Below are 20392 nucleotides of genomic sequence, written 5' to 3'. Positions count from 1 at the left end.
GTGAGGCGCCCGCTCCCCCCGCGCCGGCCGGTCCTGCCCCGCTGCGCCGCCGGGTCCCGGGGGAGGCCGGGCGGCGGGAAGGGCTGGGGCTGGGATCGGGAGAGCCAGGGTGCGGGGGAGTCCCAGATCCACTCTCCTCGGGCCCCTGTCTGCTGGTATAATCCCCACGGGTCTCCCCACAGGGCTGAATTCGGAGAAGGTAGCTGCCCTGATCCAGAAGCTGAACGCCGACCCCCAGTTCGTCCTGGCCCAGAATGTGGGCACCACCCACGACCTGCTGGACATCTGTCTGAGGAGGACCACGGTCCAGGCGACCCAGCACGTGTTCCAGCACGCCGTGTCCCAGGAGGGCAAGCCAGTCACCAACCAGAAGGCCTCAGGTGGGCTCCGAAACTTCCCGCCCGCGCTCCCGGGCCTTCCTTACGTTCCCATCTGAATAAAAAAAGGCTTAGCGGAGCAGAGGTTTGTACTGAAAGAAATGGTAGTCAAATGCTTGGAGAACAGGTTACAGGGAAAGGCAGGGTTCAAGTACTGGACTTGGTGGCTTGTTAGTGTATTGTGTTTGAGCACTGACATGGTGAGCCCATGGTCACCTGTTTGAATGGAATGCATAATGCTCTGTGCTGGTTAAAAGATTGCATACCCACATCCTGGAGATATATGCTCTTGGTACCAAACAGACCAAGCAAAAATGATCATTTCCTAGGGGACACCCCCAAATTGCCTTGAAGGCCATAGGCACGTGTATAAAATGGCAAAGGCAAAAGGTAGTCGCATCAACACGTCATCGCATGTTAGTTTTAAATGTGCTTCCTGGTCGCAACTTGAGCAAATGTTGGCCCAGATAAGATCAATAGTTTGTACACACAGAGAAATACCCAGTTCTCATGTCTTACTGATCGAGACTTCTTGTTTTCCTGTCTACTGCCTGGCACTACTGTCAGAAAAACAGCTGCAGTGAAAGGAATCTAAGGGAGGAGGACAGTCTCACAGCAGAATTATACTAAAAGGACATTGCTCTGGAATGGCCTCAATTTGTGCTAGTTTTAGATGCTTATAGAGATCAATGGATTGAATCACATTTTTAAAAGGGGAAAAATGTGAACACAGTGTATTCCTGGATATTGTAGATACAGCTCCTAAAGTAAAGGTTGCTTAAGTCAGAACAGGAAGTGGCAACATTGTAGAGTTGGTGATTATCGCCTTACAGGGCAAAGGAAGAGTGTGATTGTGTAGTTGAGGCATGGCGTGAAGTGTGCAGGGACAGCATCATGAATGGATTCAAAGCATTGCTGTGATCCAGACCTACTGGATGGAAGAAAAATGATGTGTTCTGATCGAAAGAGTGGACCTAATCGTGGCAAAGGCTCTGATGCTAAGATGCATGTGGAGAATATTTTAATTCTCTATGGGAGAAGGGGAATTGATTTATGTTAGAGTTACCTTCTATTAAAGCAGCCTATCTAATAAAGAGGGAATATGCTAATTGACCATCACACCCTCACAAAGATCGCAATGCCCACAGCCAATGAGGGAATATGCTAGTTGACTGCCATGCCCTCAAAGATGGTAGCGCCCACAGCCACAAGATGGTGATGCCCAGTCCTCTCAGCCCCACCAAGGCGCCTGCCTCTGGAGTCCCCCAGTCCTCTTAGCCCTCTAGCCACCCAGGTCTGGCCTGAGGCTCAGGCAAGCCTCAGGTGGCAGCTGCCCAGCCGACACCCAAGATGCAGTCAAGCCTTGAATTGTTGGTGGCTGCCCAGGGCCAGCTGAGGCTTGCACTGCCGGCAGTAGCAGCAGTAAAGGTGAGATGGGGGCGTCACCTTCCCCTGATCGCTGGGTCACCTCCTGCCTCTGAGGGCTCCTGGACTGTGAGAGGGGGCAGGCCGGGCTGAAGGGTCCCCCATCCAGTGCATGAGTTTTCATGCATTGGACCTCTAGTATACTAGATTAAAGTGTTGGGTCTTTTAAAGTTTTTTACCATGTTTGGCCAAATTGCCTTCAGATATTCAGTATCTGTTTAGATTGCTATCCAGAGTATATCATAATGCTGTTTCCCCAAATTCTTGCCAATATTGGGCACTATAAATTAAAAAATAATGTTTCCCCACTTAATAGGTGTTTTATAATGAACTTAAAAGTTTTTGTCACCCCTTATGTTGTTTTGGACATTAAATTATCTGTGATCTTTGCTCATGTTTCTCATTAGAAATCAGTATTTCTAATGTGATTTTCCTAATTGGTTTGTTATGGATTTTTAAAAATATATATATTTTATTTATTTTCCACAGAGAGGAAGGAAGAAGGATAGAGAGCTAGAAACGTCGATGAGAGAGAAATATCGACCAGCTGCCTCCTGCACATCCCCCACTGGGGATGTGCCCGCAACCAATATACATGCACTTGACTGGAATCGAACCCGGGACCTTTCAGTCCACAGACCGACGCTCTATCCATTGAGCTAAACCAGTTTCGGCTGTTATGGATTCTTTATGTGATATGTAAAGAGATTTTTTTATATATTAAGATTATTATGCTTTTGCATATATATAATGAAAAATAGTAATTATTACTGTTCTTGTTTAAATATTTCTGCTCTTTCTGATATAGTCTTAAATTACTCAAGATCTTGTCATGAGTTCATTGTTGTGAAATACAATATAACCTATGTGAACACTCATAATTTCTTGGTTTGCTTTCTTGTTTCAGGGCGATGCTGGATCTTTTCTTGTCTGAACGTTATGAGACTACCACTCATGAAAAAATTAAATATTGAAGAATTTGAGTTTAGTCAGTCTTACCTCTTTTTCTGGGACAAGGTATAGAACTGATCTTGCAAGATTCTTTTTGTTTCACTCTCAACCTTAATAGACTATCTCTTCATGTCTTGCTTTTCAAGTTGTAGTCCTACTTCCATTTATAGATGTGACACCATTTATTCTGATTTCCAAAGTATCAGAAGTTGACTATTTCAAAGGCAGAACTGCTTTTGGTTGGTAGGTGGCTACATTTTGCATTCTTTCTCTGGGTGGTACTTGACTGAAAACAGTAACCCCACCTGAAACAATTTTATTCAATATTTTAAATCTTTAAAAGGTATATTATGTAAATGCCCATTAGATGTTTATTGATTGAAGGCTCTAAATATCAGATTTTATTTAAAAATAAAGCATTGTCTTGTTTTGCCTAGAATGTGTACACTCAGATATAAGAAGAAACTGTAAATATTTTTATGAGCCCAGATACTGATATTTAGTTACCTACTTTAGATTTAAAATATCTACTGTGTACACCTGAAACTAATACAATGTTATGTCAATTATGCTTCAGTTAAAAAACAAAACAAAACAAAACAAAATCCCAACCTGAAACAAATGTCAATTATATAGGAGTGGGCAAGAATAGGTTTTATAATACTGATCTTGTGAGTACTATTGTAATAATCATAACCTGCATGTCTTTCCACACGAACAACTGTAAACCTACTTTTGCCAACCCCTCAATTAAAAACTACAGTGTTGGATCCACAGTAGTTCCAAGATTCCTACTACCCATGTTTCCCCGAAAATAAGACATCCTCCGAAAATAAGACGTAGCGCATGGAAAGATAAGACATCCTCTGAAAATGAGACCTAGCGCAACTTTGGGGGAAAAAATTAATATAAGACACTGTCTTATTTTCGGGGAAACAGGATATTCTGTTGACAATGCAAATAAAGGTATTCACTATCTTTTCCTTTAATTTAACCTAACTTCTCTACTCTAGGTTGAACGCTGTTACTTCTTCTTAAATTCGTTTGTGGACACGGCCCAGAAAGAAGAACCTGAGGATGGCAGGCTGGTGCAGTATTTGCTCTCGAATCCTGCAAATGATGGTGGACAATGGGATATGCTTGTCAATATTGTTGGTAAGAGCCTTTCTCTTGATGGAAGTGACACAGCATGATTAAGTAAGGTTCTGTAGTTAAGCATAGAGCATTTCTTTGGTGGTTATGTACAGAATAGCATTGGTTTTCCAGAAGGGTGTATACTTAGCTCTAAGAAACTTTTATCTCATGCTCACCTATAATGTAGCTTTTTTTTTGAATCCTCACCCGAGGATATGTTTTTATTGATTTTTAGAGAGAAAGGGAGAGGGAGAGAAACATCGATTGGTTGCTTCTCATATTCACCTCAACCAACCAGGGATCAAACCAGAAACCTGGGTATGTGCCTTGGTTGGGAATTGAACCTGCAACCTTTTGGTGTATGAGATGATGCTCCAACCAACTGAACCACCTGGCCAGGAGTGGTGAGATAGGTACTGTGAAGAATGGTTTGGAGAAGAAAAAGTTGTATTAACTAGCACTAACCTTCTGTGAAAAAGCTTATCTCTTGTTCATTGGTGTAATCAAGAAACACAGTGAAACTGCAGCTGTTTGAAAATGTCCTTATTCTAAAAAGGGTTGTCTTGAGAAAACCTCATCATGCTGAGCACTTTACAAAGTATGTTACATAAAAAGAGTAGAATTAATTCTAAGATGGATGGATAAGTATGGTGATCAAATAACCTGTTTGATTCTATGAAGCATATGATTATTAAATTTTCTGAATTAGACCAACATAATATGGCCTGATTTTTTTTTTTTTTTTGCATTTGCTCATACTTTTTTTTTTTTAATCAATCTTCATTGTTCATATTATTACAAAAGTTTCTCATTTTTCCCCCTCCACCAGGTTCCCACCCTCTGCCCTTTCCCCACCCCCGATTGTCCTCATCCATAGGTGCACAGTTTATGTTCAGTCTCTTCCCGTATCCACCACTCCCCTTTTCCCCCGAGAATTGTCAGCCCACTCCCCTCCCATATCTCTGATTCTATTATAATCAACAGTTAATATTGTTCATCAGGTTTTTTAATTTCCTTGTTGTTGTTTTTTTTAATTAATAAACTTTTATATTTTTAAGAATAAATTTTAAAATCTAATAATTTTAAACCTTGTTTTTTCTGCCCTGGGAACTGAGAAGCAAACTTGTTTACATGTAAACTTGCCCTTAGGCTATCAAACATCGTAGCCATTCAAATGTAAATGAACACATTGTTTAAAGATAGCTGCTGGCTGGAATTGGGTTACCTGTTCTGGGTGGGAAAGGCATGTCCTCCCCTTTCTCCATTAAAATTAAGGTGTTAGCTTTAAAAACTCTTTTTGGCAAGAGACCTTAAACTTTCAGAACTTTAAATTTTTCAAGTAGCAAATCAATTACTTAGCATTTTCTCAAATCAATAATCTCTCCACATGCCCAAAGATACACTTCACACAAAAGACACTTCCAAATAGATCAACCAACCTCATCCAGACCCCACATAAGGCACTCACATATCAATACCCCAGCGCTACAACAACTCAACACATCCAGATCTAAGCCTTCATCACTTGATTCAGCAGACCCTCAAGTTCCCGCAAAAGTTTCCAACCATGTCTGAGAAGCAGCCCTGCGAGCTGTTCCAGCCCGGCTGCTCTGGGCCTGGCTGCTGTTGCTCAAGGCCTGGCCTCTTGTTGCTGCGGGCCTGACTGCTCCGGGCCTGGCCGCTCCCGGAATATGGCCTGATTTTTAAAGCAATGGCTATTTTTGGCCAGGCTTACTAATGTTGGAATGCTAGAGTATATTTTTACCTTACTGAACACTAAAATTTATTTTCTTTTAGAGAAATATGGTGTAGTTCCTAAGAAGTGCTTCCCTGAATCTCATACAACAGAGGCAACCAGAAGGATGAATGACATTCTGAACCACAAGGTACAACATATAGGGCAGGTTGGGGTTGGATTATTACCTTAAATCTTCCAATTGATTTTCCAAGAGGATCTGTGGACATTTCAGTGTACAGTTGATACACAAGTTGGCTAACCAGGATCTCTCAAAAGCAATGTAGGCACATATTAACTTTAAAAATAATTGAGATTAGGGTGTGTGTTTTTTTCTTCCACTTTTATTTCTATCGATCCTAATGTTTTCTTTTGGGTACTTAGGAAAGGAAGTCCTGTTTTAGTTAATATGGACCAGAAGCACACTGAGCACTGTGCCTCTCACTTGACTCCAGTGGAGGTGGGCTGGACAGCTTTTTGTACCAGCAAAACAAAAAACAGACCTCCTTAAAGAATATGCTGAGTTCAAAGGGTTCCCCAACCATATCAGCGTAGTTTATTCGTTCACTAAAGATTTGATGTAGTCACTGAACTGCTTTTTATTGCTTCATTTATCTTAATAAGTCATTATGTCTTCTCCACATAACCCGTTTTCCAAGGAGGATTATAAATCCTACAGGGATGCCAGTCAGACATCTTTTTTGAGAACTGGGAGTTGCCAGAACATGCTGTCCTACTCTATGAGACTAAATTGGGTTTGGCATCCCTGGGAGAAAGCTTACATTTTAAAATAAACTGTAGATGTGTTTCCCCAATGTTAGAAGTAGATTATTTTCCACCCAGGAAACACTGGGGGTTCTTAATCCACAGGCTAAGAGATCATCAATAGTATAGCTTTGGGTCCCATTTCAGATAACCGCAAAATCCTCTTTAGCATCATGGTTAGATTTGGCTTACCTTAATCTTTGGCATCTCTAAAAAATCAAAACTACAGTGGGGGCTGGCATAGTCATGGTCATAATGATTTGGCAGAGGAGGAGACAACCAGTAAAGTTTTAAGTAAAAATCTGTGAACTGATTTAATGGCATAATCATTATACGTCTCCTGCTTTTTCTAAGGAAAGTAGACTGGTTGGGGAAAAACACATTTGCTTTTATTAACTTTTCCCGGGGTCTTGGCTGAGATATTCTTGAAAATAGAACTAGCATGGGTCTGTTAGGTTCATTTACAGTTGAATTTGGTAAATATTGTGGTGATGAGTAACTTTCTGTTATAGATGAGAGAATTCTGTATACGACTACGGAACCTCGTACGTAGTGGAGCCACCAAAGAAGAAATCTCAACCACACAAGATGCCATGATGGAGGAGGTAATGACCATTATTTGGATTTTTTGCGACCCTTCTAAAGAACACTCAGAATATTCCCATCTCTTAAACTGAATAGGAAGTATAGTCATTGCAATAAATGTTGAATTGAATTGAAATTTACTTATTTCACAGCTGGAAAAACTCAGGTAAAGACTTTGCATTTTAGTGTGGGACTTGTACGTACTTCCATCTTCTAATTACCAGCTTAGCAATCTATATAATTCATTATTTTATTCATTTAATATTGAATACCTTCTCTGAGTTTGACACAAGGAATACAAAGATGAGAGAGATAATCTCTACTCTCAAGGAGCTTGATCTCTTGAGAAAAAGAAACACATGGATAATTATAAATCCTATGCTAGAGATCATTCTAAACAAAAGAAATATCGTGAACAAAAGTGGAATTCTCCGAGAATAGTGTAGCTGAAACATAAATTTTGTAAGTGTGATTGGTAGCAAATTAAGCTAGAAAGGCAGAGCTGTGAGGGATCTTAGGAGTACAAGGACTTATGGCTTTATTCTATAGGAATAAAGATGAGAATAATATATATATGTGTAATAATATATTGATGGTTATATCAGAAAACATTAGGAAAACCTAAAAAGCATTAAACAAATATAAGGTGGTAATGTTTATTATCAAAGCAGTTAAGAATATTATTTAAGTCTTAGCCAGTGTGGCTCAGTTGATTATATGTCCTGTATACCGAAAGGGCATATGGTAGGTAACCATTGTGAACATCAATGTTTCTCTCTCTATCTCCCTTCTTATCTCTCTAACAAATATCTTTGGGTGAGGATTAAAAAAAAAGGAGAATATTACTTAATACCTTCCATAATCCAGATCCATATGCATAAACCTCTGAAATTGCTTTGAGAAAAACATCCATTTCCCTTTTCCATCTAGTGGACCCATTACTAGGAATTGCCCAACTAACAATTTTCTTTTACTGCAGTGGACAACACTGATGTTTTCCTTTGAATTTTAGAAAGGAAGTATAGTGTATTTGAAAACATGGTCTGGAGTCAGACTGTCTGTGTTCTGATCTCATTACTTAATTGCCTTGTGACCTGAGTCAGCTCCCAAGTGTCAGTTTATTCAAATGCATAGCCCATCCTTAAATGTTTCTTATGTATTTGTTGAATGAATGAATACAGAGATTTCATCTTGCCAAATACATTTAAATTATCTCATACTTAACTTTTTACTTCTTAAATGTTCTTATTTAAGAGAGGCATCTGGATATAGTAGAAAAAAATAATTAGATGGGCATGGGTTTCAATTCTAGTTCTATCACTTAATAGTTCTGTGATTTTGGGTAAGATACTTAATCTGTCTACGGTTCAGTTTGGGACTTAAAATATATTCTTCATTGAATTTTTGTGGGAATCAAATAAGAAATTATGTATAAGGATGCAAGCATAATGCCTGATACATAGCAGTTGTTCAATAAATGTTAGTTCTCTGTCCTTCTTGCTTGGATTGATTTCCCTTGTTGAGGCCATAACTCTGCATATCTTGCTTTCATTCATGATTATAGTAAGATGGTGGGGTCTGGTAAGGATGAAGTTTCTATAAACAGTTATAGAAAAGGACCCAGACAATACTTGTTGCAGATCATAAGCATCCTGTTGCCTTTTGATGTTTATTTTAATGACCTTTTAAAGGATATATCTAAGGTCTACTCCTGATCATGGGATTGACTGATAAGAATTAGGGCAGATATGTTTCACATATCTTTCTTACTCTACTCCTACCTTGAAAAAATAATAAGACCTTATCATACCAAATCCCGAGTATAGATACTTTTAGGATTATTTATTTAATGATTCTGCCTAAACTGTTGACTACAGAATTCTGTATGGTAGATTTTTAGATTTTACAGTCTTCAAATGACTCCTCTTTATTGAACATGACTCTTTGGTAATGAGGGATGTAGCTATGATTTTAAAGCCACTGATTAGTACTTATGATATGCCTAGCCTTGTAGGCGTATCAAAATGATGATTAACAGTCATGAAGCCCGGAAAGCTTTGAATGAAAAGGGTTTCTGCTTAAGGCATTCTTTCTGAGGGACAACAAGTATAGGTTGCTTGGTGAGATGACAGATAAGTCAGATTTGTTTTGGAAACATGTCACCTCTATTGCAGTGTTTTCTCAGTGCATCTACTCTTTCTTAGCCTCCAAATCCCCTTAGGATTATTAATGTATTATCTACAAAAACTCTGTTCAAAAACAAAACATAAAACAAAGACTAGAAAGAATATCTGTCAGTGCCATGAAAAGAGACAAGAAGCCATTATTATTTGCTTAGGAAATTCTGTAGCAGTGGCTCTCAGATCTTAACAACATTATATAGTTGTAGACTTACTCTAGACCTACAAAAGTTATTTCCCTGAGAAAATCCTAGTTATCTATATTTTTACTTTTTATTTTAAAGACATCTGATTAAAAATTTTTTTAATATAAAAAGGTATACAGCCCTAGTCGGTTTGGTTCAGTGGATAGAGCGTCAGCCTACAGACCAAATGGTCCCAGGTTCGATTCCAGTCAAGGGCATGTACCTCCGTTGCACGCTTCTCCCTGGCCCAGGCAGTGTTTGGGGTCAGGGCTCTTGCAGGATGCAACCGATTGATGTGTTTCTTTCACATCGATGTTTCTCTCTGTCTTTCTCTCTCTCTTCCATTCTAAAAAAATCAATGGGAAAATATCCTCAGGTGAATAGTCAGTTTCCCATACTGTTCTCCATCCTTCAAGTTCCCGCACACCCCAAATTGATTTTTTTGGTTTGTTATTATATTTATCCTTCCAGAGAAGGTTTTTTCAAAGGTTACCATGAAGAGGAGGAGTATTGCCTTTAAAGTGCCTGATCCCAAGGCACAGGCCAGTTGGAATGGGGTTTCAAGCAAATGGACAGTCATTGAGCTCAGGAAAAAAGAATGATCTAGCAACGTAATAATGATGATAGTGCAGATAGTTGAAGCCTTGGGAGTGGTTGATTCCCCTGAGGGAGAATAGAAGGATAGAACAAGTCTGAACAAAGAATTCTGGAAAATACTTATTTTTGTAAAACATCTCTTCCTATAAAAACAAGTGCCAGAACTATGTTCTGATGTAGGTACTGGTCATCAGTGTCAGGTGCTGCAGAGAGGTCCACAAGTCTGAAGACTGAGAAAAGGCTGCTGGATTTCCTGAAACGGCTGTTTGTAGAATAGTGTCAGTGGAATGGAGAAGGGAAGGAGCTAGAAGGAGAGGAGGGTGTCATGTCAAGAAACGGAAGATAGTTTTGAGAAGGTTAACAGTGGAGAGAAGGAAAAAATTGATACTGATTAATTTCACAAGTGTTTATTTAGTATCTACTAAGTGTTAAGCATTTATAGATGATATATTATATATAATATAGAAAGCCTTAACAACTCAATTGGAAAACTGAAAACTAATAAATGAATTCAGTAAAGTTGCAGGATACAAAATCAGTGTACAAAAATCTTGCATTTCTATATGCTATTAATAAACTATCAGAAAGAGGAATTAAGTAAACAATACCATTTACAATTGTATCAAAGAGAATAAAATACCTAAGAATAAATAACCAAGGAAATGAAAGACCTGTTTATTGAAAACACAAGATGTTAATGACATTGAAGAAGACACAAATAAATAGAAAGATATTTCATACTCATGGATTGGAAAAATTAATATTGTTGAAATGTCTATATTGTCCAAAGTAATATACAGATTCAGTAAAATTCCTATAAAAATAACAATTGCATTTTTCACAGAAATAGAACAAACTTCTAAAATTTATATGGAACCATAAAAGACCCTGAATAGGCAAAACCAATCCTGAAAAAGAAAAGCTAGAGGCATTACCCTTCCTGATTTCAAACTTGGGTACAGGGTTTAAAGGGGACCATTTACTGAACAACTACTATGCCGCACTACAATCTCTGAACACTACATCTCTTATTCCTCTAAGTCAGTGTTTCCTAAACTTTTGACATATGTGTACCCCTTCTATAATTTTCGTAACGCTGAGTACCCCTTGTACTCGTGAACATAGAATTAGGTGCAGCTAAGCACGGTGCAGTGCATATCCCCACCAAATTCCGGTGCAACGCGTACCCCCACCAAACTCTTCCCGTACCCCTAAGGGTACGCGTACCACACTTTGGGAAACACTTCTCTAAGTGATAGATATTGTTTCCATTTTTTAAAAACAGACAAGGAAACCAAAGTTCAGGAAAATAAATTGCTTGACCGACATTGCAAAACCAATAAATGGGGGTGGAAATTAACTCAGTCCCACATCATTTGTCTTTAAACTGGGAGCCACGTATTTTTTCCTATGCGTCATGTCTCATGCTTTCTGTGTTCTTTTCCTTTTTCCTGTTTCCTATCCTGATTCTGTTATTCACCAGTATTCAGTCTGTATAATGACTTGAGTTCAGTGTCCGGTATCTTTTTTGTCCTGAATGCCAAGTGCCTCTTTATGAGAAGCAGGTGGCACTCCCGAGTTGCCCACCAGAGAGCAGACGAGGATATCCAAAGCTCACTGCCAGCTTTGTACCTTTGGGAACAGGGAATGTTACTTTAGAACTGCAGAGTCTTTTATCAAGAAAATATAGTATCAGGGACCCTGGAGAATATTTAAAATTAGAGCTTGTTTAATTAACTCTTGTTAAGTGGCTTGGAGCCAAATATTCCTTCCAGAGTGTTACAAACTGACTTGAATTTGAATGGCGTTAGATATAAAACAATGCAGCGTGTCCAACATTTTACTAAAACCCAAGAGAAAGGGATGCCATCCTTATTTTCATTCATTCCTTATATGTACCTTTGATAAACAATTCACATTTATAAAACATGCAGTAGAGTATAACAATGTATCCTGCAAAAGGATTCACTATAGAATTCTGTATTTTGGGGGGAAGAAGGAGGAAATGATTGAATACTTTTTACTATAGATAAGGAATCAAGTGCACAGTAAGGTACTATGTAAATTATAGTGTAAAACATATTTATATTTAAAATGTATTTCAAAGTATACAGAAATTCACTTTGTTGTCCTAATCTTCATTGGCCCTGAGCCTACCTTCCCTTTTTTGGTCAGAGTCTGGCTGACCTGGAAAAACCACACTTGGATGACTGAGAATTGATCAAAACCCCACAGATGTTCATACACGTGTGGCAGTAGTTCCTAGTTGAAAATACATATCATTTAAGTCTGTAAAACTTTCCTCATCTCCTGGTCATTGTCTTGACCATAGTTACCAATGGCAGTGTCCTCATGATAAAGCTACCATTTGTGCAAATACAAAATGACTCTGGTCCATGTGAATCCCAGAGCTCATTAACTCATGCTAATGTGCTGCCCCGCTTCTTTTTGTGCTGGAAACCAACCTGAGAATGAAACCATTAAAAGGGAGACCGTCTAAGGTGGTTCAGGCTCATAAACCACACAGTAAATCCTAGCAAAGGAAGACGCTGTCTTGGAAAAGAGAGCATCACAAATGAAAGGCAACCATAACTTCTGTAGCTTCATCTGCCTTTGTTAAAAGACAGTAGAAGCGGGTTCTGTCTTCCATAATAACACATGGATTAAGAGTCTCTTTATCCTTAATTATAGGTCTAATGTCATAGTCCTTGTTTTCTAGCTTTGATTCAGAGAATAAATTTGAACCGTGGTATCAGTTTCCAATGTGTTCCAAGGTTTTTTGAGGCCTAGAATGCTCTGGGGATGATGAAGTTTCCGTGGTTGGAGCAGATGATAGTGCTGTTGTTGTTTTTTAAAGATATAGCAAATTTGATAGAGAAGAGGAAATACTTCCAGGCTGGCATGGCCTAGTGGTTGAGTGTCATCCTGAGATTGACCAGGAGGTCATGGTGAGATTCCCAGTCAGGGCACACATGAGTTTGTAGGCTTAATCCCCAGTGTGGGGCATGCAGGAGGCAGCCAATCAACAATTCTCTCTCATCACTGATGTTTCTGTCTCTCCCTCTACCTTCCTCTCTGAAATAAGTAAAAACATTTTTTTTTTTTAAGAGAAGAGGAAGTACTTTCTATGCTCCAATGAAAATAATATAAAGGTTGATTGTTTTGATGTTTTCTTGAAGGTGTTGTGACATCATTAGAAAATATGTTATGGTCTCACAACCCAAAAAGTGGTACCTTACTACTTACTAAAAGTTATTCTTTTTCTAATGGTACTTTTATCAGACATTGTCATCCAGCTGAAAAGTTAATGACTTTTTTCTGAGTGGAGACCCCTGTCACAATCAAAGCAAAACCTAGAAGAATGAAGGGAAGGAAATCATTTATAAAATATATGTCATTATTTGTCACTTGAAATGTAATCAGCAGAGCAGCAACCAGCTCTTACGTATCAGTGGTAAGCAGCTTGTTGGCTAAGGAAGTTTAATTTGCAGGGCAAATACTAAGCACTAAATATTAATATTTCAGAATTGTATTGTTCAGAGTATTTATTTGAGACTCCAGAAGCTGACTGATATCAAATCCTGGACATCAGCCTTCCAATTTTTGGAACAATATTAGATTTCCTGTGAAATGTCTGGCTTGAATTTAGCCACTGATTTCTTACATTTCCTAAGTTTGAGGAAAATGAAGAGGTAAAGAACACTTTCCGCTAGCCATCGCTCATCTGCACCCCTCCTCTCTTCCAGGTATTCCGAGTGGTGTGCATCTGTTTGGGTAATCCACCAGAGACATTCACCTGGGAGTATCGAGACAAAGATAAAAATTATCAGAAGATTGGCCCCATAACACCCTTGGAGTTTTACAGGGAACATGTCAAGCCGCTCTTCAACATGGAAGATAAGGTTGGAGACGGCACTGGCAGCCACTGGCTATTTACTTTCAAATGCCTGTTGACTACAAGGGAGGTTGTAAGATTCCAGGGTTAGCATGCATGATCATCAAACTAGAAACTAAACAAACTTTTCCCCGCTTCCTCTGAGGTATTTGATGGACCTAACAAAGTTGATCATATCAGGATCCCCATTGCCGCTCTTCAGAGATTTTTCTAACTGTAGGCTCCCCTGGTTTGGGGCCCAGAATCATTCCCAGGTGCAAAGACAGTAAAAATATGTCTTACTTGGTTTCAGAGTCTCCCCACCCCCCCACTCTGGGGACTCTCTCATGGAAGGGAGCAATGTCCCCTCCTAGTTTTTCCCGCTCTTTTTCAGGTCTCCTCCACTGCCTAGCAAGATGACCAGAGGCCCCCTTCCTTTATTGTCATCTTGATCCTCTTATAAGTGTTATTATTGGAATCCCAACTCAGTTGAGGTATTGCTAGGTGTTAAGCCCGTCTTGTAACTTGACAGCAGGGATCTTACCATGATTGGATCTCCATCTTGCCCTACTGCTTGCAGTTCTTCAGAATTACTTTTGGGATAATTCTTGCCAGTGGGAAAGATGCAGCTCCCAAATGTGTCCCTTGGACCAATTAGAATATGCAAGGAACTCTTTCAGTGACCTTGCCACCTTTTGTTTCTCTGTTATTTAGGGATATATTTGTAATGCTTATTCTTGTAGGCAGAGGTAATGAGCTTTGATGTAAACATATGAACTTAGAGGAGAGGTATGTGTCTTGCTTGGCTTTCTTGGTTTTATGTTCTCATCAACGTGTTCTTGATCTCAATAGATTTGTTTAGTAAATGACCCTCGGCCCCAGCACAAATTCAACAAACTTTACACGGTGGACTACTTAAGCAATATGGTTGGAGGGAGAAAAACTCTGTATAACAACCAGCCCATTGACTTATTGAAAAAGATGGTTGCGGCCTCCATCAAAGATGGAGAGGTTGGTATTGTTCTGTGTCTTCTGCTTCTTCCACACCTTTGGTGTAGTAGGAAGATGGGATTTATGTTGACTTTCTTCTCTCCTCTAATTCTAGGCTGTGTGGTTTGGCTGTGATGTTGGAAAACACTTCAATGGCAAGCTGGGCCTCAGTGACATGAATATGTGAGTGCAAGAATTTAAAATAGAAAGCCATTTGTGGGTTGTTGCTTGTGGGGTGCACTCTTGGTATGAACTGACTCGGCTGAGGTTCACCCAAAGAGGAGGGCTGGCCTGAGGGCAGGACTCTTTCTTTCCATCTTGTAGCCCTTGAAGACCCTTAACAAAACTCCACATACTTCTTTGCTCTGACCTGGGAAGTCAAGATCATACTTCGTGTCTGCATGGAATTGTTGGATATTCCTAAAAAGCCATTCTTATGAGAAAGGCACTTTCAAAAGTAATAGATTGCTGTGTAAATCGGCTCAGATTTGGGAATGTAATGAAAGGTTTGCCGGACTCTGGTTCACTCTTTGATCCTTCTGAACTACTTCCCTGACTTGGGTGAATTATGTATTTTTGTCTTTATGACAGTTGTGACTAATTCACACACTTTAAAGCATTCCTCCTCGTTGTTGTTGACAATAAAGGTTCATTTGTGAATAAAACTATTCAAGATTTCTTGGCTATTGAAATATACCACTTTAGGGTTACTTATAAGTAATTGTTATAGGAAGTTGAGTAAATAACTTCATAGTTAGCAAAAGGAATCTGCTAAAAGAGAGAATTGATGATTTTTTTTTTTAACTTTGAAAATACTCGCCAATATTTTTGATGTTTTTTTAATTTAAATTTCATAGTCAGCAGTGGTCTAAATGGATTAAGAAACTGGGTTGCTTCTACCAGCTTAAAGGAGACCATTTTTGAAAGAAATTACTTTTAAGGCTTTTTTTTAAAAGTTTTATTTCCAAAATAACAATCCAGGTTCATCTTGTCAACTTCTGAGATGGAAAGTTTGTGTTTTCTGGAGTACTCTTGTGACACGAGAGAATGGAATGCCATTGAAGGACTGAATTCTGCACGTATTCAGTTCTCTGAAGAGCTTCAGCCCATATTTACGTGGCGCTAGTGGGCCCCTTTTGTGTCTTCTGCAACCAGAAGCTCTTTCCCCCCCCTTGATTGTACTCTCTTTATTCTGTACTGTCTTTTTTTCCAGCTATGACTATGAGTTAGTGTTTGGTGTCTCCCTGAAGAACATGAACAAAGCTGAGAGGTTGACTTTTGGTGATTCACTGATGACCCACGCCATGATCTTCACTGCGGTCTCAGAGAAGGTATGACGCTCAGCATCCCACCACGGTGTTTACCCAGATGGACCTGCATTCTCCTGTCAGGGCTTCATAGTGTAGATGTTCTTTGTGAAAAGTTAGCTTCCAAGCAAGACATTGTACCTCCGTCGCTCGAGGTTTGGCTGCAACTCAGAGGTAGTGAAAATAAGAACTTTCCGTGAGGAGCAGAATTTGGGTCAGCAGGGCGTAAGGAAGTAACTGCTCTTCTGTAACTTGGAAAGTTCTTACCTTGGTGTGAAGGGAACTTGGGAGAAGTGAAGATAACTTCTATTGAATGAGGATCGAAATGAGCCCTGAAAGTGTTCATATCTTGATAACGTGTGTTCAGACTTACCTTCCTTTCATTTGTCATTCAGATTCTTCTGCAGTAAAATGTCAATAACAGTAATTTGTGGACTCCATGCCCATCCATTACTGGATTTACGCAGAGCGTCAGGAAATTGGATGTAAAGTGTTTTGAATTTCCTATGAAATACTCTGAATAGTAACATCACTATTCCTGGGACACACTGTTGGAAACAGCAGCTGAGACTTTATTTTTCACAAAGAAGCCTCCCCATTTCTAGGCTGTAGAAAGGACATTTTACACCTGTGCTCAGGGATCATAAGGAAGAAAAGACTTCAAACTACTTAAATTCTTTACTACCCCAAGCAAAAGTATTCTTTTTCCTACAGAATTCCTGAAAAGAAAGTCATAAAATAACGACATCAGAAGGAACTTTTCACAAAATACCATAAATAATAAAATACTAACGTAAATATGATACTCCTAAGATACTAAGTTGTTCATATTTATGTATGGACCTACTAAATTCAATGTTTATAACTAGTTCCTTCAATTAAAGTTAAATTATTTAAAAGATTGTTAAAAACAAACTAAAGACCTTGTCATTTCTAGGAGAGGTTTGGCTTTTAATTTTCCATCTCTGTAATAGAATATTCATATTTTTCAGAATGAATAATCATACATACTTATTTAGAAATAAAAATAGTACATACCTTATCATTTTCTCCGGAACTTTCTCTCTTTTGTTGGCATGGTTTATTAACCTGCTGTTTTTTCCTCAGGAAAATGGAGCTCCCTTACATGCTAATTCTGATAGTGTAAAGCAGAATTTATATTATCTCATCTGGAATTTTATAAGATTGTTCTCTTCCCTCCAGTTTGAGGTTTCTTTTTTAACCCTCACATGAGGATATGCTTTTCTTCATTTTGAGAGAGAGAAAGAGAGAGAGAATCATCAGTGAGAGAGAAACGTCAATCAGTTGCCTCCTGTATGGGTCTTGACTAGGGATAACCTAGATGTGTGCCCTGACTGGTAATCGAACCTTCAAACTTTTGGCATTTTAACTGAGCCACCCAGCCAGGGCTCCAGTTTGTTTTGACCACTAAAACTAGTTTGCACTGCATTTGAATGGTAATGCAAAGATAAGCACTGGCTGCTGTATTCTGGAATATTCTTTCTTATTGCTGATTTCTTAGAATCCCTATGAGGAAGGTCCAGGTATTATTCTATATTGGTAGATGACAGAGAACATCTTGATCTAGGTCATGCGGGAATTCATTGGCAAAGGAAAGAAGAGGAAGCATTTTCAGACTTATTATAATAGTGACCTTAGGTAATATACATTCTGATCGTGGTACTTTAAAGTAAAGATGGACTAAAGTGGGGGGAGCAGAAAAACCAAAACAGACATTTAATAGGTTAATCTTAGAATATATAGTTTATGATGTAGTTTTAAAGTTACCTGAGGCTAAAATGAAGGGGTGGTACAGATAAGGAAGTTTGAACTTGTGGGTTTGGTTGTTGGCTATTTCTGAGACCGAAAATTTCAGAGATCCAAGAAACCTGCCAAGAATAGAGTCAAATCCCATGTAGATGAGACTCATGCAATTATGTGCAAGTGTGAGTTGACAGATGAAATCATTAGGAGATAATACGGAGCCAGCCTCTTCTCATGCTACAAAAATTTGTTGTTTTGACATAAGTGAATGCCCTGGCTGAGCATGAAGGAGAAGAGTCTTTTCCCAGACGGAGCCTTTGTCCCTCTCTGTCACAATAGTAAAGACTAGAGTGAAGGTTTTTATGATGTGCATCAGTGTCCCTTTAAGAAGATGAAAATTGAGCTTATTTTATTAATGAAGATAGAAGAGAGAGAACAGTATACTGCCTGGGTTTTGTTTTATGAAAACGGTCTTTCTACTTTTGCTTAGCCATTCAATCTCTATTGTATTAAATTTAATATTAGTATAACTGAATCAGTAAAAGCACACATTTGGTGAGTGTCAGTACTTGGTTCCTTTAAGTAGAAAATTAGGCAGTATGATGAGAATGTGATTGTTTTCTTTCTTAAACTGACTGGATCTTAGAATAATTTCTAAAATAAATATATTGGAATGCCTTTGCAAAGAATGCTGGCCAGTTATAAGCAAGAGTCCTGGCTTCTGATGGTGTTCACTGCTTTTAGTAATTTAATATTTCATTTTTCTTAGTCAACTAGCATTTTAATATACTTGTTTCTGTATAGAATGCATTGTAAAGGAGAAAATAATATGATTGCTTTGTTAGGTTCATTGCATTTTTATCCCACGAGTGTCAAACCCTTGTATTGGAGTATCCCTTTAGATATAGTAGAAAAGACATGGCCCCGTCATGTATGTGTATCATGGCTGTGTAGAGGAGGCTGTTTCTTCTGAGTGGCTGAAGAAAAACTAAAATTAGCATGACGCATCAGCTGGAGAGATCCGGTTTCAAACTATCCACTCTCTTGCAGGATAATCAGGATGGTGCATTCACGAAATGGAGAGTGGAGAATTCATGGGGTGAAGACCATGGCCACAAAGGTAACACCAACTCAGGGTGCCTGGGGTCTGCTCTGTGGTCTGTCTCGGGAGATACGGGTAGAAAGCAGCCCTAACGTGGGGGATTTTTCAGTCGTGGGTCCCATTGGATAGAGTCTTCTAGGGAGAAATCTGAGGATCCAGTTTGCCCCAATATCTTCTTGAAAAAGTAACACGCCTGAACCCCCCAGGTTGACCCTGAGACCAGAATGTGCTAGCATTAGTTCCGAACAGGCTGACCCTATTGGACTTCTTTGTTCCGGAACACCTTGGCCATGAGAAGGCTGGGTGCCCTTTGCCAGGACACTGCTCTATAGCACTGGGTGCATTTTCATCTACTGCACTAACTCTAGACGTCAGTCTCTGAATGGGAAAGCAGGATTGTCAAGAAACTTTAGGTATTTATTAGAGACTCTAGGAGTCTTTTCCTCTTTTCTAGAGGAAAAGAATGTTTTGGTTACTGTTTAGAACTATTTTATTCTGACAAATCAAAACCCAGGCAGAAGTCCTAAGTAAATGATAATAATTAGACTTAAAAAAAAAACACCCAACTACACGTAACATAGGAGTTGTAGAAAAATAAAAATATATAGATAGATAAAAAGAAAAATATAAAAATCTCTAATAGTACCACCCACAGATCACCATTAACAGTTTAGGGTAATTTTTTGTGGCAAATTTTTGAAACCATGTTTTTAAAGACTGTTTTTCATAATAAGTAAAGCCTTTTAAGGAGCTTTTATGCTTTAATTTTTAGGGTTTCAGACCAAAAGCGGTGACGACTGTAGAGTATTATGCATGTGCGCGTGTATTTGCGTGTGTGCTATGTGCTGGTGTTACTTTGCAGCTGTTCTTTTTCAGATTTCATATTCCTTACTTTCAGCCCATGGATTCAGGCTAGGAAAAACACGTGAACCACAGCTTACTGGGCTAGATAGAAGCCTGGGAGGATGTGATAGGGAAGCTCGTGAGATTCCCAGACACTTGGAAGTTTTCTTTAAAAAAAGAAAATAGAGATCGCAGCAGCTCTTTGCCTTGTACCTCCCTCTGTGTTTAGAGCAGTGATTTTTTCCAGCTCTGTTCCTCAGAGCGTTAGGATTCCCAAAGGTGAAAGAAAGGTGGAGGAGAGGCGGAGTGTGCTGGTCTAGAATCGAGCAGATGGAGCTTCAGTATTTAAACGAGAAAACTCCTGTTTTAGCCTGTTCACTTGAGTTTGGAACTTGACAGTATTCTGCGGTTGGGCGGCAAAGGCCTATATATGATGGCCAAAACCTGAGGCCATCTGTCGTCCCAGGTCTTCATCTCCCCATGAAATGGTCCTTGGTGGGTTTTGGCTAACTGTCCCTGGGATCTGCTGTGAAACTCAGCAGCTCAGAGTTTATATGTAAATAAGCACAAGCGTTATT

The 20392-nt window shown here is 39.1% G+C and overlaps 1 protein-coding gene across 1 annotated transcript in view; it reads left to right on the top strand.

The window, feature by feature from the left end:
* Positions 1-20392, top strand: part of BLMH (bleomycin hydrolase) — a 32881-nt gene that overhangs the window by 394 nt on the left and 12095 nt on the right. The window contains exons 2-11 of the mRNA XM_084862219.1: positions 183-380; positions 2710-2819; positions 3767-3908; positions 5685-5773; positions 6900-6992; positions 13681-13836; positions 14661-14819; positions 14914-14981; positions 16012-16129; positions 18920-18989. Coding sequence (XP_084718345.1) covers positions 183-380; positions 2710-2819; positions 3767-3908; positions 5685-5773; positions 6900-6992; positions 13681-13836; positions 14661-14819; positions 14914-14981; positions 16012-16129; positions 18920-18989 — 1203 coding nt within the window. The remainder of the gene's footprint in view (positions 1-182; positions 381-2709; positions 2820-3766; positions 3909-5684; positions 5774-6899; positions 6993-13680; positions 13837-14660; positions 14820-14913; positions 14982-16011; positions 16130-18919; positions 18990-20392) is intronic.

The sequence above is a fragment of the Pipistrellus hanaki genome (genome assembly GCF_964339955.1).
Source record: "Pipistrellus hanaki genome assembly, chromosome: 16".
Classification (NCBI taxonomy): Eukaryota; Metazoa; Chordata; class Mammalia; order Chiroptera; family Vespertilionidae; genus Pipistrellus; species Pipistrellus hanaki.
The sequence above is the reverse complement of the archived record's forward strand: the minus strand, read 5'-3'. Positions and strand labels throughout refer to the sequence as shown.